This window comes from Pan troglodytes, chromosome 1 (assembly GCF_028858775.2).
Source record: "Pan troglodytes isolate AG18354 chromosome 1, NHGRI_mPanTro3-v2.0_pri, whole genome shotgun sequence".
NCBI classification, from domain to species: Eukaryota; Metazoa; Chordata; class Mammalia; order Primates; family Hominidae; genus Pan; species Pan troglodytes.
This window is the reverse complement of record NC_072398.2, coordinates 21,259,452-21,282,462: the sequence shown is the minus strand read 5'-3', so window position 1 is coordinate 21,282,462 and position 23,011 is coordinate 21,259,452. Positions and strand designations below refer to the sequence as shown.

The 23,011-nt window shown below is 53.9% G+C and overlaps 1 protein-coding gene across 4 annotated transcripts; it reads left to right on the top strand.

Annotated features, from left to right (window-relative positions):
- The first annotated feature begins 5,814 nt into the window (after nt 1–5,814).
- Nucleotides 5,815–22,450, top strand: ARF1 (ADP ribosylation factor 1). Of its 4 annotated transcripts, none has more exons than XM_009441602.5 (5): nt 5,815–6,008; nt 20,311–20,495; nt 20,575–20,685; nt 20,824–20,948; nt 21,093–22,450. In XM_009441602.5, the coding sequence occupies exons 2-5, from the start codon at nt 20,348–20,350 to the stop codon at nt 21,252–21,254; spliced, it is 546 nt and encodes a 181-aa protein (XP_009439877.2). In that variant the 5' UTR covers nt 5,815–6,008; nt 20,311–20,347; the 3' UTR covers nt 21,255–22,450.
- Nucleotides 22,451–23,011: the final 561 nt, after the last annotated feature.

The following is a 23,011-nucleotide window of genomic DNA, read 5'->3' as shown; positions in this document are numbered from 1 at the left end:
TGTGCTGGGATTACAGGCTGAGCTACCATGCCTGGCCACTTTGATTTTAGTGTCCTTCTCTGGGGTAGTGAAAAGTTGACCACCCTACAGGAGTCCCCAGTATCGTTTTGAGACATTACTGCTCCGTGCAGCCCCAAGCTGGGAAGGTCACACACAGAGTGAGTCTGTGATGCATCTTGGAGACAAGGCCCCCAGCCCAGGCGTACCTCTCCTGCTAGCCTCTGCCTGGAAGCTTGGAAGGTGGAAAGGAAGCCCTGAAAGAGAGGTGCAGACCCCAGCCCCCTAAAACCTGGAGGTGGGTCTCAAGAGAAAAGCTTCACCCAGGGGGAGCCCGGCAGGCACCTTCACAATGTGCCTCTCCCTTTCCCCCATCCGTGGGGGCCTGGCCCCTTCCTCACTCCCAGCCCCGCCACCTCATAGGGACGTCACCCAGGCGTTGCCATGGCCCCATGCCCTGGTCAGCCTCCTGCTGGTGTCCTCATCACACCTCCATGTGGAACCTCTCTCGCACCCACCTCCAGGCCTCATCCAGATGAGACCCCTGCCCCTTCACCCACATGGCCCTTCCCAAACGGGGCACACTCAGTCATTCTCTAAGGACAAAGGGAAGCCCCCCAACCAGCTTTCCTCACCAACACATCTCTCCCATCTCTGACTTCCTGCCGCACAAGGCTCGCCTTAAACAAGCCTTACTTGATGCCAACATCCCCCGACAAGCAGAGCCTTTTGCCAAAAGTCTGCTTAGCCTCTTGTATGCCCACAGCAATGGTAGCTCACTGCCAGGATGCTTCCACATTTGGAGATGCAATCTGTTCTGTGTTGGCCCCTGCCACTGGCCTGGCTGTGTCCCCTGCCACAGACCCCGTCTGTCTCCCAGTCCCTGGTTGCCCCCAGAGAGCTCTGACTCAAAAAGGCCCTAGAGCAAAGTAGCTCCACACCTTCAGCCATGTCTCTTCAAAGCCCTGGGGCAGCACCCAGTGCATTCCCAGGGCTCTGAGCTCAGATACAGGTCTCGACGGTGGCCAAGGAGATCCCAGGCAGGCCTTGAGCTGTAGGGCAAAGTTGGTCACTTTACAGAATCCCAGGTTCTGACATCCAGCCTGGAAGTAGACTGGAAAGATCCCTCTCCCCCAGGATCCCCCCGGGGTCTCAAGGCTCAAGTAGCCATGATCATGCCACTGCACTCCAGCTGGGGTGACAGAAAGAAGGAAGGAAGGAAGGAAGGAAGGAAGGAAGGAAGGAAGGAAGGAAGGAAGGAAGGAAGGAAGGAAGGAGGGAAGGAGGGAGGGAGGGAGGGAAGGAAGGAAGGAGGGGGAGGTACTAGGGTGGGGAGTTGGCAGGTAGACAACTTGCCAAAGTCCCACGGGCAGAAGGGAGTGTCCGAAGGTAGGCAGAGGCCCACAGTCAGGGCCACTGTCTGAGTCCAGGACAGGCAGAAGGCTCATGTGTGCAGGCAGGGACCACTCTAGCTGACAAGTGGGGTTTCACCAATGCCTACGATAAGTGATGCACAGGACTGGGGAAATGGTGCCATCAGACACTTTAAGACTTGTGGCATGTCACTTTGGGGATGCCAGGTATTTTGTTATCCTGATAGGAGGAGTGGATCGGTACATGTACCCAGAGTCAGAACTTCTTTTGTTATTAGCACCTGAAATGATAAAACCAGGCCGCCTCTGTCACTCCAGTTGATCGAGGAGTATAAACAATATTTCCAGCCGGGCGTGGTGGTACCCCCCTGTACTGCCAGCATTTTGGGGGGCTGGGTTAGGAGGGTCATTTTCCCAGTTCAATACCAGCCCAAGCAACAAAGCAATACCTTGTCTTTAAAAATAAAAATAAAAAAGAGAGAAAATATTTACAGATTTCATGCAACAGCTCTGAGATGAAAAGTTCTGATATTTCAGCAACAAAAACCAAAGGTATTGCTAATACTGCTTTTGGGGAATGCTGCTTGCATTTAAGATGGGAGGAAATGCTAAATGTCACTCAGAGGTTAAGAAGAGCCAAGATGTGCTTTTCTGCAATCCCTCCCCAGGGTGCTCACCTCACCGGCTCCCCATTTGTCCACCCAGGCATGACAAGAGGCTGGAACCAGAGAGAAAACAGTCCTTGCCCTGAGAAGCCAGCCTGCCTGGGAAAACAAGGTCCCCTGAGAGCTAGTCCAGGGGAGGGACATGTGCAGCTCTAGGCTTTCATCTGAGGTTTGGAGGGCTGGCATGAGATGGGGAAACTGAGGCCAGAGTGAGTATAAGGGGAAACAGGTGATGCTTCAAAAGGACCAGAAATCAGACGACTGTGAGCTAACTCCCTGGAGTTCACGGAACTCAACTGTAATTTCCTAAGCCACTGTGTAGTGCAGGCAAGCCGCTGGGACCCTCACCACTGGCCACCGGCTTCCCGAATGACCCCAGACCCCAGCCCAGGCCCAGAAGGCAGGGCAGGGCCACCCTGAGCTGAGAGGTGGGGGTCTCTCCCAGGGCCCATGCAGTCAGCATAGCCGTAATAATTCCTGTGGCGTGCTCCAGGTCCTGTGGTGTGACCAGCCAGAGGGTAGGCTTTGGGTAGGGGTCTGGGGAAGAAGGAAACAGGGCTAGGCAGAGGGGACAGCAGGGTCCTATCCCCACCTCACCCCCCAGAGAAGTCTTTAAGGGTATGAGTTCTTCCTGCCACAGGTCTTAGAGGTTGAGTGTTTGGACTAAGCCCTGAGTGTGAGGAGGAAGTACTGACTCTGGTGGAGGCAGCACCACCCTGCAGAACACCCTGGCATCCTGCAGTGTGATTCTCCAGCTTTAGCCCACCTAGAGTCTCCCAACAGAAAGAGCGGGCAGAGCAACCATGTTGGAGACAGAGTGGGGCAGGAAATCCAGAGAGGTGAACTCTGTCCTGGGATGCCTGGTGTAGTAGTGAGCTCCCCATCACTGGAGGAATCCAAGATAACATTGCGGTCTGCAGAGGCACCAAAGTGCTTGTTCCCCAAGAGGGAGGGCAGGGCTGGGGAAAGAGTAAAGGTGTTGGCAATAAGCAGACTTGGGCATGGAGTAGTCAAGCTCCAGAGGGGTTCCATCCTAGCTGTGTGACATCAGGTACGTGTGAGACCTCTCTGAACATCTGTGGCCTGGCTCAAATGCCGCACACTTCATAGCCCTGCACTCAGAGGTTGACCAAAGTGCCTGCCAGGCCTGAGGTGGGCTGGGGTCCCCTTCACCTAGCCACAATGGCTGCCTACTAGGTCTCCCACATGGGTATTCCTGCTCCTTTGCCCCAGACAGCCCATCTGTCCTTCCAGCCACCTTCCCTAGGAGGCCAGCCCGTTCTGTTGTTTGGCATCCCTGTCTCTGACCTGGTTCTCGGGTGCAGCCACCCCCAGAGGAGAGAAGCCCAGCCCAACCTGAGCTGGCGTCTTTGAGACTGACAATGGAGGCAGCCACGAAGGCTGGAGGGTCCCTGCCCAGCCTGGCCCCCAAACCCCTCCCTCCAGTCAGCTCATCCCACCCCTCTTGGCTAAACCTCATCTGATCCCAGGGACCTCAGAGGAGAGAGAAAGGAATCCCTACTCCCTAGGCAGCGTTGGGGGAGCATCTGGGCCTCAATTACCCCAGGAACTCACTGCCTGACACTTCTTAACTCCCTAGTGGGTCTCCTTCCAGGGGCAGAAATCTGGGTGTGACTACCTGGGCTCCCCGTGCCTGTTTGGCCTGAAGACATCACCTTTGCCCCGGTGGTGGTGGGGAGCCCAAACCAGGAGCACAGAATCAGCAGGAAGGGACTTTTTATTATTATTATTTTCAGACAGGGTCTCACTCTGTCACCCAGGCTGGAGTGCAGTGGCACAGTCCTACTAGGTCACTGTAACCTTGAACTTCTGGGCCCAAGCGATCCTCCCACCTGAGCCTCCCAAGTAGCTGGGACTACAGGTGTGTGCCACCACACCTGGCTATCTTTGTAAAATTTTTGTAGAGATTATGTTGCCCAGGCTGGGGAAGGTACATTTCTTAACCCTAGGGCTGGCTATACAGGAATCCATTTTATTACTTTTTAAACTGTGCATGTATCTGACATACACACTTTCCTGTCTGCATTTTTTCACATTAAAAAAAATATATTTTAAAGGGGCCAGGCACGGTGGCTCACACTTGTAATCCCAGCACCTTGGGAGGCCGAGGCGGGTGGATCACCTGAGGTCAGGAGTTCGAGACCAGCCATGGCCAACATGGTGAAACCCTGTCTCCACTAAAAATACAAAAATTAGCTGGGCATAGGGGCAGGCGCCTGTAATCCCAGCTACTTGGGAGGCCGAGGCAGGAGAATTGCTTGAACCCGGGAGGCAGAGATTGCAGTGAGCCAAGATTGTGTCACTGCACTCCAGTATGGGCGACAGAGCAAGACTCCATCTCAAAAAAAATAAATTAATTAAAAAAAAGTATTTTAAAGGAAGAGGAGGCAGGCTCTGGTTCCCACACAATCCCTGCTCAGTGACCCTGGAGCCACCCCTGGCCACGCTCTGCCAGCAGAGAACCAAAGCCAGGTCCCTTCAGCCCTAAAGAGTCCATAACCACATGTAACCCCCGTGAAATGTCCGCACATGGCCCCGCTCTGGCTGAGCAGGGAGAGGCAGCACAACCAGAAGGTTCCACAGGCATCCACAACCCTCCCTGGGGCTTTCCAAGAGCATCTGAGATGCCTGTAGGGTGGGAGACGTCCTTCCCCTAAACAGACAACCCTGCCACAGCTTCACAGAGGTGAGATTTCAGAAGGGAGCCCCAGGCAGAAAAAGGGACTAAATTTGGGGGCAGGAGGGTCACCGCTTTTGGGGACCTTCGTAGCCCCCGCAGGTGCAGCCCTGGGGGAGAGCTCTGGCCATCGCAGCCTCCAGAGGCAGTGAGGACGCCCTGCTCAAGGGACAAGCAACGTAGGTGATGGGGGCAGCAAAGGGGCGCAGGAGGCCTGGGCCAGGCCCAGTGATCCCACCCCTCAGGCCCTGCCCCCGGGCCTCGGCCTGCACAAATCAGGTTGATTCCCGACCTCCACAATACCCAGGGCACTGTGCTGCAGGGACACTTTCCCACAAGCCCAACCCCTCACAGCAGCACAAGGGAAGAGGCAAGAAGACCTGAGGGTGGTGGGCAGAGCCAGGCCTCCAGCACACGGAACAGAGAGGGATGGCAACGGTCCTCTGTTCAGGTGCCTGAGAGCGGGATCTCCTCCGCCTCAACTGGATCTCAGCTTAAAGGCCAGTTCATTAGAGACCACTGTGACCTCCCTTCTGGGCGGCCGTCCCCAACCCTGGGCCCCACCCCCACGGCCCCGGCCTCCCCCCGGGGTCCCCAGGCCACCTCCTCCTTTGCTTCATCTGCGGCCAGCTCCCCAGCGTCTGCTCCGGGCCCAGGTATGAGCCCGCGCGTCACTGCGGCCGCCGGGGCGCCGAGGCCAGTGCGGGGACACAGCAAGCCTCCCGCCTTCGGACCTTCCGCCGTGGCCCCGCGAGTGCCACAGGTTTCCACAGGGCCGGGGCACGCGGACCCGCGCAGCCTGGAAGCCAGGGACCCCAACCCCGGCGAGGGGCGCCTCGCACCCCCGTCCTCACGCAGTCCCCGAGGCCTCCCGGTGACTGCCGGGTGTGGGAGGAGGAAGGTGGCAACCAGCCCCGCAGCTCCAGTTGCTGCAGGAGCCCCCCGGGCCTCAGTCTCCAAATACGCCAAACGGGCGGGAGTGAGCCACAGGGTGTCTTCGCGGAAGACTCACAGGCGCAGGCGCAGACGGGTGCGCGCCCCTAGGGTGCGGGCGAGCTAAGACCGCGGCCCGGGGCGGGGTGTCCCCGGCCCCGCCCCCTGCAGCCCTACCGGAGCCAGCGCGCCTGCGTCGCGGGCGCACGGTGGGCGGAGTTCCCGGCGTCTCCGCCCCTTACCCGGCGTGCCCCGCGCCCGCAGGCGCTGACGTGGCCGCCGTCAGAGCCGCCATCTTGTGGGAGCAAAACCAACGCCTGGCTCGGAGCAGCAGCCTCTGAGGTGAGGGCGAGGGGCGCGGGCCGGTGTGGGCCGCAGAGACGTTGGAGCCGGCGGGGGCTGGGGACTGGCCTCGGGGCGACTTGAGGTTCGCGAAGGGCACGTCGACCCCCGCGGCGGCGGCGGCGACAGGGCCGGGCCGGGGGCGGACGCAGACGGGCCGGGCTGAGGCTGGGGCCCGGCCGGAGTCGGGGCTGGGCGGACGGGCGGGTCGGTGAGCTCCTCGCACCCCTCACAGGTTCCCGAAGTCGCTCGCGGCCGCTTGTCCTCCTCTGCCTGTCTCTGCCCCCGCCCGTCGCCCGGAAGTCCGCTTGGACGCCGGGCTCTTCTCCAGGAAACCTGGGCTTCCTGCTTCCCTCGCCTCTGCCTTTCTCGTTTCCCGAGGCCGCCCGCGCGTGGACGGTTGGGGTTAGCGGCCGCGGGGGCCGGTGGGGGTCGTGGGGCCTCCCCCACCCGAGTACAGGCGAGCGAGCGGCATCCGGGCGGACCCCCGCCTCGGGGACCGGGAAACTGAGGCTCGGGCGGCCCCGAGACGCCGTCAAGGTCATGTAGGTGGTGGGGGCTTGCACCTTCGCCTCCCGACTCCATCCAGTTCGTGTTTGCTGTGAGGACGGTACCGGGTCAGGGGTGGTGAGAGCGGGCGGGCAGGTGGACAGGAACCCCGTGCCCTTCCCTGTCTGCTGAACGGAATGCGTGGACCTCCGGGGGAGCCCAGAGTGCCTCCCTTCACACCAGTGAGACGCAGTTTGGGGTCAGCACTCAGGGCACCGGTGGCCTCCAGAGGGCCGGTCGATCTTCGCTTTAACTCCAGGGTGGTTTCCTTGACGTTGTCGGCAGTAGATAAGAAGGCCTCTTCTGAGCTGGTGAATCTTTAACCTACCTGAATCTTTAACCTGCCTGCGGAACGACCTGCTCGCAGACTCTAGGCCGCAGAGGCCGGCCCCAGCGCTCTCTCGGAGCACAGCCTGGGTGGTTACGGCGTGTGAGATTGGGGCTGGACAGCCGTGCGCACCTAGAGTGTTAAATAACCATTCCGACGGCACCTCCTGGCACTCCCTTTCAGTCCAGGCAGCCAGTTGCTGCTTTGCAGGAATTGAGCAGAAATGCACTCGGAATCGCGGGCAGGAAAAGAAGGGAGGTCGGAGGCTTTGGATGGTCCCCGAAGTCGCCGCCTAGTTGAGAGCTGTAGAGTTGGTGCCACTGCCCCTGTTGGAGTGGGCAGTTGTAGTTCTTGTTTCAGAACTAGTGGTCAGCAGTTTTCTTTGCCGGCTGTTGCAAGGCTGATGGTTCTGGCGTTTTCCGCAGTGTGTTGGGAGGAGTGTGAGATGCCGCGGTGCAGTTGTGTGCGGCCCCTGTGGCCCTCTGCTGTTGCGTTAGCCATTGTCTAACACGTGTGACCGCATGGATGGTGTCCTCATTTAATTTGAATTTTCACCAGCACTGCCTAGGTAGCCAGAACCATAAGGTCCTGAAATGCCGTACTATTAGCTGGGTCCAAAATTGAGAAGAATTGAGTAGTGTAAATGTTAGTCACACATCTGATTGGACACATTGTTAGAGTGTGTTGTCCATGTTTTCACATGTTGGTAGACTGGAGAATAGCTGTCACTTGTCTTCAGGTGTATCTTGTTGAAAATAAATCCAAATCACTGCAGCAGTAGGAATATGCTGTTGCCTGTGAGGCAGATTTTCAGATTTGCTAGTTGAAAAAGATTTGAAACAGTTGGTTTGGACAACAGCTGAGTCACACAATGACTGTGAGTGAAAAGCAAAAACTGGTTCTGTGCCCCTCACAGTTCTGGTTTTGTACATCATGTGGTCTAGCTATGCGCTGTACCTCTTGCACAATATGGAGAGGACATTCAGACATCTTCAACTGCTCATCTGCCCCTACGGACCAGACAGGCTTGAAACTATAGGAAGATGCATTTGACCTTTCATTTTTCACTTCAGTAGAATTTAATATGGACTGTCAGCTGCTGCGGTGATCATGGAAGTAGACCTAAGAGAAAAAAACTTGTGCAAGTTCACACGTGGAGTAGTATATGACCGTGGTTTCAGAGAATTGAAGCAGTTCTTTTTAGATTCTTCAAATTAAATGTCTCCTTGGTGTATTTAAACCTGCTGTTACTCACAGGCCAGGCTCCACCAAGCTTTCCTACACACTTCTTCCTGAGCTGTGACCATTCTCCTGAGCAAGAGGCTGCAGCCAGCCTGGGCTGGCGGGCCCATACTGTCTCTCATAGGCATTCTCTCCCCTTGACCTTTCACTTCCATAAATTCAAGAGGGTGAAAGGAAATAGAGTGCACTGTCAAAGGTAATTGGGAGAGAAACACGAAAAGGCCTCGCAGTGGGGATCTTAAATTATGAGAAATTGTGTTTTCTGTGTTGTGCCTGCTCCTCATTGGCGCGGATGGTTGGTAGGGGCATTCTGCCCGTAGCGTCTGAAGTGGTCTTTTGGAAAAGATTTGGCCCCTTCATGTTGGGATTTCAGGACTTGCCTTCATCCTCAGGTTCATATTCTCCTGTGGTTGTTACAAGCTCTCTAAGGCATAGTTGCACTTATTGCCTTACAGCTGCGCAGCTGCCGCACCGTCCAGATAGGTAGTTTCACATTCTCAGGTGGGTCAGATGACCTTGTTAGCGACTTGACAGACATGTCCTGGATGCTCTTTGTTCCCAGGAGGCTCTCAGGTCCTCCCCCAGGGTCCTGTCACTCAGCCACCTACAGGGATGGGGAGACAGTGAGGCTGGCTGATTAGCCATAATGTCCTTGACTAATCCTGGTTTCCTGGTTCTCACACAGTGGTAACAAGGGCTTGCAGCCGGTTGTCAGCCAACAGACTGGGAAGGGTGGTGCTTCTTACAGGCCCTGATAACAGGAGAAGCCTAAATGACAACAAGAGAAGAGACAGGGAAAGCATAAAAGGCAGGCAGATTTTCACAGGCACAGCAATTGAAAATGATTCTGTTTAGAAGGCAGACATTCTCCCACACCCTTGAGGCCCAGGGCTCACTGCTAGTGTACAGCATGAAGTGGACAGGAGAGTTGATTCAGTCCATGAACATTTCAGGAAGTTAGAAGTCTATAGTTGTGGATTGCAAAATACATATCTGGCCTGCCTCCCATTTCCTGGCTAAAATACTTGGAATCTCCAAAGTGATGATGTCTTTTTGTACCCTAATGAGTTGACCAGTGATGGGCAGCCCCTATGAAACTTCAGGGTAGGGCTAGTCACAGGGCCAAGGCAGGATTAGAGGGTTTCAGCCCCACCCTCCAATTTTCCCAGAGTGGAGAGGGACTGAAGATTGAGCTGGTCACCAATAGCCAATAATTTAATCAATCACACCTATACCATGAAGTCACACTTTTGCCTTCAGTAGTTAACAGCATCTACAGCCCCATGTTTCCACATTTGTACAAAGGAATGTTCAGACTGAACCACACTTAAGTACAATTTTGAAACAGCATGAGGCTGGGCGTAGTGCCTCACGCCTGTAATCCCAGCACTTTGGGAGGCTGAGGCGGGTGGATCATGAGGTCAGGAGATTGAGACCATCCTGGCGAACATGGTGATACCCCGTCTCTACTAAAAATACAAAAAAATAGGCCAGGCGTGGTGATGTGCGCCTGTAGTCCCAGCTACCTGGGAGGCTGGGGCAGGAGAATGGCGTGAACCCGGGAGGTGGAGCTTGCAGGGAGCAGAGATCGTGCCACTGCACTCCAGCCTGGGCAACAGAGCGAGACTCGATGTCTCAAAAAAAAAAAAAGAAAGAAAAAAAAGAAACAGCATGAAATTCCTTGTTGATGGGAAATACCCAAAAGGCCTGCCTGGGCTTTCAGAGAGCTTCCAGAAAGCTGAATTCATGGAGGTTCCTGGAGAATGGCACACCCAGGAGGGAAAGGTAGCGCTGTGTCTCTTCCCTCATACACCGCCCACTGCATCTCTCCATCTGTATCCTTTGTAACATCCTTTATGAAAAACCAGTAACCTTTAGTGTTTTTCTGAGTTCTGTGAGCCACTCTAGCAAATTAATTGAACCCAAGGGGAAGGAGTTATGGGAACCCTGATTTATAGATGGTTGTCCAGAAGCACAGGTAAAATAACCTGGAGCTTGTGATTGCCTCCAGGTAGACAGTGTCAGAATTGAACTGAATTAAATGACACCTAGCTGGTGTCTGCTGCAGAACGCAGAACTGGTTGCTTGCTTGGCATGTAGGGAGAAACCCCTGCTCATGTGGTGTGAGAAGCGACCTGTGTTATAAGAGTGTGTGAGAAACTGAGTTTGGGTTTTCCTATGTCCTCAAAATAGTATATTTTGAAAGCCTTCTAGGCAGAATGTATTAAAATAGTTTTTACTCCCTGAAGGGATGCCAGCAAGCTAGAAAGATTCATTTCCAAAGGGCTTCCAGTGGTAGCATGACTAGACATGAGACATCTTTCCATTTGTGTCATACAGCAAGTTATTTTTGCAGTACCATATACGCTATGCGGGAAACTTTTAAGTATTTTATAGGTTTGATTTAGGTACAAATGGCCAAGAAGACTATTGTTAGCTATCATCTAGACTCATCCTGGGGATTGGGAATGGAGGCAGTTAGATGTGCCTGTGCTTTGTACCTTCTGTAGATGGGAATGCAGTTGCTCACTCACCAATCAAATTTATTGATTTATATTTAAAATACTATGAATACATCTTCTGGCAATTTTGGTGGTGACATTTTCCTTAAAATATTTGTACTAGCCAGGCACTGTGGCTCACACCTGTGTAGTGCAATCTACTTGGGAGGCTGAGGCAGGAGAGTGGATCACTTGAACCTAGGAGGTCAAGGTTGCAGTGAGCTGTGATCATAACCACTGCACTCCAGCTTGAGTAACAGAGCAGGACCCTTAGCTCTTAAAAAAATTTATACCTACTCATCAGCTGAGGACCTGGGGGCAGGTTTAGAAAACAGATTTTGAACACACATCCTTCCCTCCCTCTTGTGTCTGACATCACTGAGCTGCCACACTTTTGCCTTCAGTAGTTAACAGCATCTACAACCCCATTTTCCCACATTTTTACTGTCAAAAGAATGTTCAGACTGACCCACACATGAGTACAGTTTTTAAACAGCATGAAATTCCTTGTTGATGCGATAGGTTTTTCGTGACGAACTTAATTTTTAGGGAAAGCACATCTGCAGATGTGTACAGTTGATCTTCATGAGCCCTATGGGCCTGATAAACATTCTTTTGCCATTGTTTTCTCCTCTCCTTGGTGGTGAGTCACTTGTGCAGTGCCCAGCGGAAGAGGGTGGGAGGCTGGGGAGGAAGGCCTGTTCTGGGCAAAGGAAGCCCTGCTTGATGAGCATGAGGCTCCACGGGGGCAGTGGCTGTGACGGTGAGTGCCACACAGAGCTGCCCACACTGGTGGAGGGAAGGCAGGGAGATACCAGGACCATCCAGAAGGGGCTGAGTGTCATTTGACAGGTGCCTTGTGAGCAGAGATGTGAAGGAGTGGCCCGGGACAATCAGGGCAGAATCCCTGAGGTGAGTGCGCTGGCTGGCAGAGTTTGAAGACCTGTCAGGAGTAGGGTGCATACTGTGTGGGAAGCCTGCTGGGGTGTGCAGTGGCCCTCGGAGGGGGTCCGCGGTTCCCAGAAAAAGGAATTTGGTAATCTGTGGTGGCATTTTTGGGTGGCAGCACTGGCACCTTTGGCAGTGGCAAGAACACTTCCTGTCTGACCTTCATGTAGGGGAGGTCGTCTGATGTCCCAGACCTGTTATAAATATGAAAAAAAAATTTTTGTGCATAGTTTTAACAGGTGTTCTGAAGTTCCAGGAACAAAATCACCTTATAAATCAAAGATGACTGTGTATTGTTCTCTTCAGAATCACAGCAAGAATTCAGTTTCCAGAAGGAAAAGCTACAGTAGTTGCTTCATGGACACGGCTTGCCCTTGAGGTTGGTGGTGTCAGTGCATGAGCAGCCTGGTAAGGGTGGTTCTCTGGCCGCCACCCTTGGTCCTCTAGCGTGGTTGTGAAGTCACTTTCCTTTACTCCCCGTTGCATCATAGTTGGGACACAGCAGTGGTTCTCTGCCGTCTTGTGCGAGTGCTGGGATGCTGTCTCTACTTCCTTTTGGGTTGCCAGAGGCAGCATTTAGAGCACAGTGTGGGCATTATGTTGTGGACCAAGGCAGCCTATTGCAAGGACCTGATCGGGCGGCAGCCGTGGGGCAGCTCTGAGCAGAACATCGGGTCACCTGGCTGACTGGTGTGCTGAGAACACGCAGGAGGAGGCTGGAGACGGGGTTCTTGCCTGGGGAACAGGAGGGAGGCTACTCGCATCACAGCGGAGAATGCCTGTTGGGTTTGGGAGGGGCGTTTCGGCTGCAAAGCTGGCTGTCAAGGGGCAGGAATTGGGAGGAGGGTCTAAAGTCTTGAAGAGAAATGTGGGGTCGCTGTGTAGGGGCCACCATCACCTGGAGAGCAGGGCAGATGCCAGCGTGTGTGTGAGACCTAGGTCACTTGAAGGGAGGTCCCCAGAGTGTCCCCGGGGTGTGCCTTTCTCTCACCTAGGTCTGGAGTGCCTCCAGAAGCGAGGATTTCCTGCAAGGGCGGTGGCCTCCCAGGGCCCGTGGGGGGCATCCCCGTCTCTTTACATGTCTGACTGACCAGAGTGGGGTGGGGTGGCAAGGTGGTGCTCGTCCCAAAGCTGGGGGAAACCTGGTGATGGTTCCGACTCCCATTGTTGCACTTCGCTTTTGATTTCTCTGGAAGAGCAAGTCTTTGTGTGGTGTTTCCCCTCAGCCTACATTTTTAAAATGAAAGTTTCTTGAAGGCAGAAATCAAGTTTTAGGCATTGGCTCAATCACTGGTGCAGCCATTGCATTAATTTTCTTTAACCTGGTGCGGAGAAGCTACAAGGGCCCCACCCCCTTCTAGTGGTTGGAGGAAGGAGCAACTTGCTCTCCCAGTTTATGACAGCAACACCAGCAGTGTGCTGTTCCAGTTCCCCTTTTTTTTTTCAAGTGGTGTAGAAAGGGGCCTTCAGGGCCCTGGATCCCCCAGCCCCACACAAGGGTGGGCCTATGTTCGTCCAGAACAGTGCCTGGCAGTAGCTCAGTGCCCAGCATGTCTATGGTGAGTGTGTAGTTCAGGAAGTGAACTGGCAAAACTGAGTATCACCCTCTCTTCCTGGGTTCTTGCCACTCCCCTGAAAACCAGGGTAGCATTGTCACATCAGATAGCTCCGCCATGTGTGCGCTGACCATGCTGAGATGGGCACTGTGGACTCAGCCTCTGGTCATTGCTGGAACCAGCGGCCTCCATGTGAGGTACAGGGGAACGCACTGCTAGCAGATGGTTGGGATGTGGACACTCGTCCTGCCCTCTTGGCTTGGTGCTGTGCCATCGCACAGTCATTCGCTGTTTAGCATGCATGGGAGAGAGTGAAGCACAAGGGCCCAGGCCCCTGGGAGTGCCTCCCCTCAAGTTGGAAGAGCCCTTGGGCACAGCATAGGCGCCTGGCAGAATTGGACTGGGCCATGATCCAGGGCGTTGGGACCTCACCTAGGAGTTGGGGTTCTGGTCGGAAGCCCTGTGGAGACAGGGTCTCCCCTGTGGGCACCAAACTGACCTCAAACTGCTGGTTCTTTGGCCCTGGGGACGGGGCTGGTTGAAGTACTCTCCCGGCAGCTGTCACCTGCAGGGAGAGGTGGGGGTAGGGGTGCTGTGTTTCTTAGCTGTTCCTCGTTGCAGTGTTAAATCCCTGCAGGTTCCTTATTCTCAGCTTGTGTTGTGAGTTTCAGTGTTGTGGGCTAATGTGGGTTTGCGTTTTTGGTCTTGGTTTTCCCAGTGGCCAGTCCATCAGCCACTGCACTGGGGGCCAGGTAGAGGCCAATTGCACCCTGCCTGCCAGAGTAGAAATACTGGTAGGCCCCAGGCTCTGCTGCCCCTTCCATGTCCTTGTGTAAGCATCCATGGACAAAGCTGACTCATGGGGTGTGCACAGCTGCAGGGAGGCCAGGAAACAGGGGTTTTATTCTAGAGGGCCTTGTGCTCAGTGACAGACCAGAGTCCCATCACTGAGAGAGCAGGGCTGGGGCAGCACAAAGGACTGGAGAGCATTTGCCATGATGCCATGTGCACAGCCAGTGCAAGTCCTTCATTGTAGCTGTGGTCAGAGGTCATGAGACACTGCCTTCAGCAGCCCTGGGAGTCCACCTGGTGTGTGGTTAGAGCTGTGCATCTGCAGATTTCAGAAGGACTTATGTTTGGTGAGGTGCTTTGAAGTAACACTTCACAAATACCAAGAAGCAAGAAATACACAAATAAGCAGGTAATGGTTCTTTGGTGTTTACATTAGCTAGTGGGCAACGGTTCTTTGGTGTTCACATTAGCTATAGTCCCAGAACTCAGTCCATGAGGTGGAATCACAAAAATGGAATTCATTTCTGGCTGTCAGTACACAAACTGATTTAAGATATCACCTTGAATTTTAAGCTGACAAACAGTGGTCTAAACTGAATTTCACTGATTGCCCCACCTGAAAGTCAGACCTGATAGATAATGCCCTCCCTTAACTCAAGGCCAGCAGCAGATGTGTTAGAGGGGACCCTTGTGCCTCGCAGCCCTCATCTCCTAATGGCTGTGGGGTCACTGTGTCGAGTTGTAATGCCTAACAAGCTCCTCTAAAAACATCCTGAAACTTGTGTAAAAAAAACAGCAGACTCTCAGTGGAACTCGCCTTCAGATGCAGGCCAGAATAAGAGTTCTAGAATGTGTGTGCCGTCCTTTTGTCTCAATCTGCATGATTGCAAGTCTCTTCAACATGATTGGGTGCGTGGAGTGTCTCGGTCATGTGTCTTCCCCTCTGAGCATGCCTTTTGATTCGCACCTGTGTCACAATTGTGCCAGCCTGTGAGATGTGTCTGCCTGTCACCAGTATCGGCACATTTAGTTTTCCCTTTACGTGAGTTTTGGTAAAACAGTGACAAAATGTAATGCAGTGCTCAGTCACAGAAAAATGTCAGGCCTACAGAAATGGAGCATTTGGCTGGCGGGTAGAGTGATGACCATAAGCTTTATTTGGCTGGTGTGGTAAACAAGCAGCAGCTTGTGCAGGTGAGAATAAATGGCCATATTGCATTTCATTTTAAGGACTCCCTTAAAATGAAAATCTTCGTGTGGGAAATGAACACAGGCTTTCACGAAATTGATCATCTACACTATATGTATGACTGTTGAAAGGCTGTTGTTCCTCAGAAATTCTTAAAATGTTATGTAATGTACATGAGTCCCTTCAGGAAGTCATCAGCTTTGTTCAGTTTCCTCAGATTAGATAGTAAAACTGAGATTATGAACTATAAAGATGTGTGTAATTTATCTGTCAGTGAACTTGACTTTAATAAAAGCTTTTTAAAAAAGAACTCCGGGTGGGGTGCATTGGCTCACACACATAGTCCCAACTACTGTGGAGGTCAGGGCAGGAGGATCACTGGAGCCCAAGAGTTCAAGATCAGCCTGGGCAGGATAGCGAGACCCTGTCTATAGAAAATATTAAAAATCAGCTAGGCATGGTGGCTTGCCCTTGCATTCCCTGCCACTTGGGAGGCTGAGGTGGGAGGTTCGCTTGAGCCCAGGAGCTCAAGGCTGCAATGGGCTGTGATCGAACCACCGAATTCCAACCTGGGTGACAGAGTGAGGCCCTGTCTCAAAAAGAGAACTCTCAATGTCACTGGCTTTCCATGTAAGCAGAGCACATCATGTGAGCCCCATTCGTGGATGTCAGTCAGCAGAACAGAATCTTGGACCTGGAGCTTGTTTGTCCTGTGCTAGAGGTTGGAGGTATCTCTGTCTTTCTGTTGGTTCCTGTCAGTTCAGGTCACTTAGAGATTCTGTTACATACACCAGCTCTGACAGGTTGGGGGAGATGATCAACCTTTCGCCTGCGCCTGTTCCCTTCCCTGACTCATGCCAAAGTATCCCTGAGATCTGCAAGGGACCGAGGACAGTACTGGCTGGTGGTCTGGGTACAGGCCACAGAGGCATCTGGACCCCATGTGCATCTGGACCAGTTTGGTTGGATCCATTCATGGACACAAAACGGATGTGAACTCACAGAGCTACATTTTCTCCCTGCCCCTGTTCAGGCACAGTGAGGTGTTGGGGAATGTAGCTGCCAGAGTTGACTGTCCCGTTCTTTGGTGTAATGCCTGAAGGCCACCTTTACCATTGGTCTGTGGTCCTCACTGAAGAAAGAAACATTCTTCCTAAAAGACTTTTTTTCCTCAGAGTTGGAGCCCACAGCGTGGTCAGGAAAGAGAAGTAGCCACTGGTGGCTCCTGGCATCCTCCTGCTGGGCAGCCCCTTCTCAAAGTGTGAGGGGTCCCCTTGTGTACAAGCAGGAAGGCTCTGAGAAAGTCAGGTTTGCTCCTACCACAGGATAATTCCGATGAACCTGAAAAGCGGGTTTTGGCTTGTGTGCAGGGACTCTGGTGGAAGAAAGGGTGACAGCACCTGGCCTGGGCATGACACAAGTTAGGACCTGTACCAGGAGGCCCTGGAATTGAGGGTGGGGGTTGCTATGGACTCTTTCTCCCTCTTAGGAAACTCTATTGGGTCTCCATCTGTCACAGAAGCAGTAAATGATGTAGGGGCTGCCAGGTATAGGGTCCTGTGGGGATGCTGGAACATGCCGAGGCAGGACGTGCCAGCCACCCTCTGCCCATATGTGCAGCAGGGCCACAGATGTGCTTGTCGGTAGGAGAGACCAAGCTGTCTGTGTGCCGATGTCTTGACACCTGAGACTTCAGGTTCACCCCTCCTGGTTCTGCCATTCCATTGCAGGGTGGCTTCCCTCCTTTGGGGACTGAACGCTTTGGTCTGTTAAAAAAAAACAAAAAACAAAAAATCCGGGCGTGGTGGCTCACTCCTGTAATCCCAGCACTTTGGGAGGCCGAGGTGGGCTGATCATCTGAGGTCAGGGGTTCGAGGCCAGCCCTGACCAACATGGTGAAACCCCGTCTCTACACCAAGCTCAGCTTGGTGGCACGCGCCTGTAGTCCCAGCTACTCGGGAAGCTGAGGCAGGAGAATCTCGAACCTGGGAGGCAGAGGTTGCAGTGAGCCGAGATCGCGCCTGGGAGGTTGCAGTGAGCTGAGATCAAGCCACTGCACTCCAGCCTGGATGACAGAGTGAGACTCTGTCTCAAAAAAAAAAAGCCACCAATGGGGAGGGCCTGGGATTACTGGCATCACAAACCCCGCTGCCTGCAGGCTGCATGGTCTCCTGGGCATGGTTGGCGGCACTGCCCCGGGCATGAGGAGGTAGCAGGCATGTGTGGATCACGGACAGTGCTGGGGTCGAGGGGGTTGGTGACGGTGTGACACCCCTTCTCCTGAGTGGCTGGGTGTTACTGTCAATTCTCCCAAGTGCCGTGCTTCAGTGGTCGTGGCAGTCTGGTGCTGCCTCTGCCCAACTGGCAGGCGACCCTTATTCCTGAGTCCCTGCTGACTTGGTGTCCTAGGTTTATTCCTCCTAGACTTGTTAACTTGTACAGTTAACAAGCCTTTGACACCACACACCCTCGCCTCAGCTTTCCAACCCCCCAGTAATAACAACATCAGGACTCCCTGAGTATCCTCCACCATATGTTTTCCTGGAGTAACTCATAAAAGGCCCTCTTTTCGTTCCATTTCATGCTTGGGTTTTTCATGCGAACCTGTCATTAGTTTTTCCGCATTGCCTAGAGTTGCCCAACCCCATAATAAGAATACGTAGGTGGCGTGCCCCATTCTTGCAGGTGTCCACTTCCTGCTCCAGTCTGAGGGGGTTGGCTAGGCTGCTGCTCTCTCTCCATGTGGGGTTGGCTAGGCTGCTGCTCTCTCTCCACGTTGCTGTGGGCTCACATCCTCTCCCTGGTTCCCTGGGGGAGCTTCTTAGGGAGGGAGCATGTGAGAGGTCTGAGGCCCTGCAGTTTGGGAGTTATTTTCATTCTCCCCTAACACTTGTTGGATACTTTGGCTGGGTATAGAATTAAAGGGTTTCGAAAGCAGTATTTCAGAGTCTTCCATTCTCTGGGGCATCAGAGGTGTCATTTGCCCCTGTGCATTCTGGAGTCCACCTTGCACCTTTATTGGGTCTCATCTAGGTCCTTGGCTTTGCTCTTTGGCCCTTTGAGGCCGAAACCCAGATTCCTGGGTCCCCACTCTGGAACACAGAAAAATTTCACCCCGTAATTTCGTACGTTCTTTCTTTTTAGGGTTTCTGTTGGTTGATATCTTAAGTTACTCCTCATCTTCCTTTTTCATTCTGTTTGTTTTTGTTCTGCCTTCTGAGCACCTTCATTTTGAACTTTCCTTTTCAGCTATTTGTGTATCTATCAGGTTTCTCTCCTTGTCCTTTGTTAAAATAGTCTTCTGTCTTCAGTCTCCTGTCTTGGTTGCCTCCTTGCAGATTCCTTTTATATTTGGGTCTCTTATGTTGGTGGCCTTTCAAAGGCAGACAGGCCTGTCTCTTGGTGGGGGGTGGGGGTGGGCGGAGCTCCAGTTGCTTGTGTGTGGATCTGCTGGGGCATATAGAACTCTCAGGAATTATTCTGGAATTTCATGGCTCAAGTGTGTTGTCATGGCTCAGCGCAGGCCTAAGCCCTGCTGCAGCTGCTCCCCTAGACCAAGCTTGTCCAACCCTTAGGCCGCATGTGGCCCAGGATGGCTTTGAACCCGACCCAACACAAATTTCTAATAAAACATTGAGATTTTGGGGGTTTTTGTTTTGGTTTGGTACACCAGCTGTTGTGTTAGTATATTTTGTGTGTGGTCCAAGACAATTCTTCCATTGTGGCCCAGGGTAGCCAAGATTGGACATTGCTGCCCTAGGCAGTCCCAGCTTCATCCCTTGGGTCCCAGGCGGTCCAGTTTTCTCTGCCTGGTCAATCATCACATCCAAGGTCTTCCTCCCTTTTCTCTCTGCCCTTCAAGGTGTGTGTGTCATTTTGGTGTCTTCATTGGTAGTGGTTGCAGGAGTGGACTGAGAGGGCAGGTATTCAGTCTCTTCTGTGCTCCATGGGTGGTGGTCTTCCTCTGGGCTTAGAAAACCTGGCTGTCCCCCAAAAGGGAACACTACAGTGAAGGTCCTTATAAATTTCAGAACTCATTTAAATTTCAGAATAGGTGACATGTTCAAAACCAAGAGCAAAGTGTCCAAAGGACACCGATCCAGCTTGAAGGGGTTCTGTGGCTCATCTGGGATGATGGCAGTGTTAAATCAGACACGGGCGGCCAGTTCACACCCACTGAAACACACAGGCATGTGTGGGCTCTTGCCGATGTTGAGAAATGGAGAAGAGGCATTTCCTTGCCGTAGCGTGCTGGGGTGACTGGATGAGAGAGTCACCAGCGGACAGTCATGGCCATGATTCAGCCAAAAGCCACCTGTGTGTGGAACCCCTGGTGGAGGAGGTCTGCTGAGGGGTGGGTGTGCTCACAGGCTCCTGGCATGTCCTCTTGAAGGCAGAAGTCTTCCTTACTCGGGGTAAGCCCCGCTTGCGGGTGCAGTGAAGAAGCAGTCATTGTTTCAGAAAGTGACCAGTTTTTTCTAAAGTCCCTGTTCGGGATAAAATCACCTGATTCGTGAAATTGCCCACTGGCCAGTGAGGCCAAAGCCTAACAACTTCAGTGTCCTCGCAGAGGCGTCTGGGCAGTGGAGGCCCTTCCTGCTGGAGTCTCCGCAGGGCTCTGATGGTGGGTGCCAGCTGACTTAATTGCTGTCCCCGATATTTGTGTTCTGCTGAGGGAACCCCTACCATTGCGGTGTGGGGCAGACATGGCGGGCGTGCCCCATCGAGGCTGTCTCCTCATGGGAGTGTGTCCCTGAAGGTGTCCTGCTGAGTCTGGCGTGGCCCTGTGTGCTCTGGTCCTTGTGAGTGTGGGCAGGCACAGTGAGTGGTGCTCTCTGGCCCTGGAAGTTTCTGTGTTGGGGTGTAGAGGAGCCTTGCACGCACCTGGAAGCCAGTCCTCAGGCAGCCAGCCTCCCCTCCTGCATAGGCTGGGATGAGGCAGCCTTTCTGGCCATGCAGCTGTGGGGACGGCTTCCCAAGATGAGGGCAACAGTTTCTCAATTCCTGACTCAGCCATTTTCCCTCAGCCCCCATCCTGAGGTGGATTTGGGGGGCATGGGAGGCAGGGCTCTTTCCCTGTTTCCCTGCAGGCTTCCAGGAGGTGGGGTGAGGCAGTGGTGCATCCCTGGGTGGGTGGGTTCTGAGCAACTACTGCTGGGCAGCACAGAACCAGACATGGAGCACCTTGTCTCTCCAGGTGTCCCTGGCCAGTGTCCTTCCACCTGTCCACAAGCATGGGGAACATCTTCGCCAACCTCTTCAAGGGCCTTTTTGGCAAAAAAGAAATGCGCATCCTCATGGTGGGCCTGGATGCTGCAGGGAAGACCACGATCCTCTACAAGCTTAAGCTGGGTGAGATCGTGACCACCATTCCCACCATAGGTGAGGTGGGGGCCAGCAGGGAGTGGGCTGGGCTGGCCTGGGCCAAGGTACAAGGCCTCACCCTGCATCCCGCACCCAGGCTTCAACGTGGAAACCGTGGAGTACAAGAACATCAGCTTCACTGTGTGGGACGTGGGTGGCCAGGACAAGATCCGGCCCCTGTGGCGCCACTACTTCCAGAACACACAAGGTAAGTGGCTGGGGCCTGGTCCCATGGGCACTCCTGCTTCTAGAGAGGGGGGGCCAGCCCATAGATGGGGCATCGATGCCCATAGATGCGGCAGGGGGGCTGTGTTCCCATGACCATTTGACACTGGCTGCCCGGCAGGCCTGATCTTCGTGGTGGACAGCAATGACAGAGAGCGTGTGAACGAGGCCCGTGAGGAGCTCATGAGGATGCTGGCCGAGGACGAGCTCCGGGATGCTGTCCTCCTGGTGTTCGCCAACAAGCAGGTAGGCGCCCGGGCCAGCCTGGGGAATGTGAGGAGCCAGTGTGGGTTCCTCCAGGGCGCCTGGTGGTAGGGGTTACTGGAGGCTGGTGGGGCCCCTTTCTCTGTCCTGCAGACAGCCCTTCCCACCAACCCTTCCTTCCCCCAGGACCTCCCCAACGCCATGAATGCGGCTGAGATCACAGACAAGCTGGGGCTGCACTCCCTACGCCACAGAAACTGGTACATTCAGGCCACCTGCGCCACCAGCGGTGACGGGCTCTATGAAGGACTGGACTGGCTGTCCAATCAGCTCCGGAACCAGAAGTGAACGTGACCCCCCTCCCTCTCACTCCTCTTGCCCTCTGCTTTACTCTCATGTGGCAAACGTGCGGCTCGTGGTGTGAGTGCCAGAAGCTGCCTCCGTGGTTTGGTCACCGTGTGCATCGCACCGTGCTGTAAATGTGGCAGACGCAGCCTGCGGCCAGGCTTTTTATTTAATGTAAATAGTTTTTGTTTCCAATGAGGCAGTTTCTGGTACTCCTATGCAATATTACTCAGCTTTTTTTATTGTAAAAAGAAAAATCAACTCACTGTTGAGTGCTGAGAGGGGATGTAGGCCCATGGGCACCTGGCCTCCAGGAGTCGCTGTGTTGGGAGAGCCGGCCACGCCCTTGGCTTTAGAGCTGTGTTGAAATCCATTTTGGTGGTTGGTTTTTAACCCAAACTCAGTGCATTTTTTAAAATAGTTAAGAATCCAAGTCGAGAACACTTGAACACACAGAAGGGAGACCCTGCCTAGCATAGATTTGCAGTTACGGCCTGGATGCCAGTCGCCAGCCCAGCTGTTCCCCTCGGGAACATGAGGTGGTGGTGGCACAGCAGACCGCGATCAATTCTGCATGGTCACAGTAGAGATCCCCGCAACTCGCTCGTCCTTGGGTCACCCTGCATTCCATAGCCATGTGCTTGTCCCTGTGCTCCCACGGATCCCAGGGGCCAGGCTGGGAGCCCACAGCCACCCCACTCTCCCGCAGGCCGCCCTACCCACCTTCAGGCAGCCTATGGGACGCAGGGCCCCATCTGTCCCTCGGTCACCGTGTGGCCAGAGTGGGTCCGTCGTCCCCAACACTCGTGCTCGCTCAGACACTTTGGCAGGATGTCTGGGGCCTCACCAGCAGGAGCGCGTGCAAGCCGGGCAGGCGGTCCACCTAGACCCACAGCCCCTCGGGAGCACCCCACCTCTGTGTGTGATGTAGCTTTCTCTCCCTCAGCCTGCAAGGGTCCGATTTGCCATCGAAAAAGACAACCTCTACTTTTTTCTTTTGTATTTTGATAAACACTGAAGCTGGAGCTGTTAAATTTATCTTGGGGAAACCTCAGAACTGGTCTATTTGGTGTCGTGGAACCTCTTACTGCTTTCAATACACGATTAGTAATCAACTGTTTTGTATACTTGTTTTCAGTTTTCATTTCGACAAACAAGCACTGTAATTATAGCTATTAGAATAAAATCTCTTAACTATTTCACCGGCTCTCCAGTGCTTCCACACAGGCATGCTGCCCCCAGGAGATGGTGGGTGCATCAGCCAGCTTTACTCTAGGAAGTATAGGTGACTGCCTAGGGCCGCCACCTGAGTCCACACCCTCCCCATGTTTCCTCCTGAGTGTGCAGGCACTTCTGTGTGTCTGTGTGAGAGGCTCTTCCAGTATGGTTGCCCACAGTGACCTTGGTCTCGTTTGCAGTCCTGTCGGGCCCAGCCAGTGAGACCTGGGCCATACAGGGCAGGGGTCAGCAGGCACCATGGAAGACCTCAGCCTCCGTCCTTCCCTCCATCGGCCTGCTGCTGAACCCCACTTTGTATAGCTGGCTATGGGGCAGGGCCACTGCTAGCATACATAGGGCTTTGTGCCAACCGGGGAATGGTCCCTGCCTGAGTAGGCACAGCCCCCACCTCTCCTCAAGATGCCATGCAGCAGGGGGCTGCCAGTCTGGGGGTACCTGTTTCTGGGATGGGGCCATCAGCAGGTCTAAGGTCTGCCTTCTGTTGGGCAGAATCCCAAAAGAGAGGGCTGCCCTGGCTAGGT

What these genes read in the sequence shown, in the direction of transcription:
- ARF1 (XM_009441602.5), top strand. Translation starts at nt 20,348, where the DNA reads ATGGGGAACATCTTCGCCAACCTCTTCAAGGGCCTTTTTGGCAAAAAA. An exon ending in CTACTTCCAGAACACACAAG is followed by an intron (nt 20,686 to 20,823) that starts GTAAGTGGCTGG and finishes GCTGCCCGGCAG; the next exon opens with GCCTGATCTTCGTGGTGGAC. An exon ending in TGGTGTTCGCCAACAAGCAG is followed by an intron (nt 20,949 to 21,092) that starts GTAGGCGCCCGG and finishes TCCTTCCCCCAG; the next exon opens with GACCTCCCCAACGCCATGAA.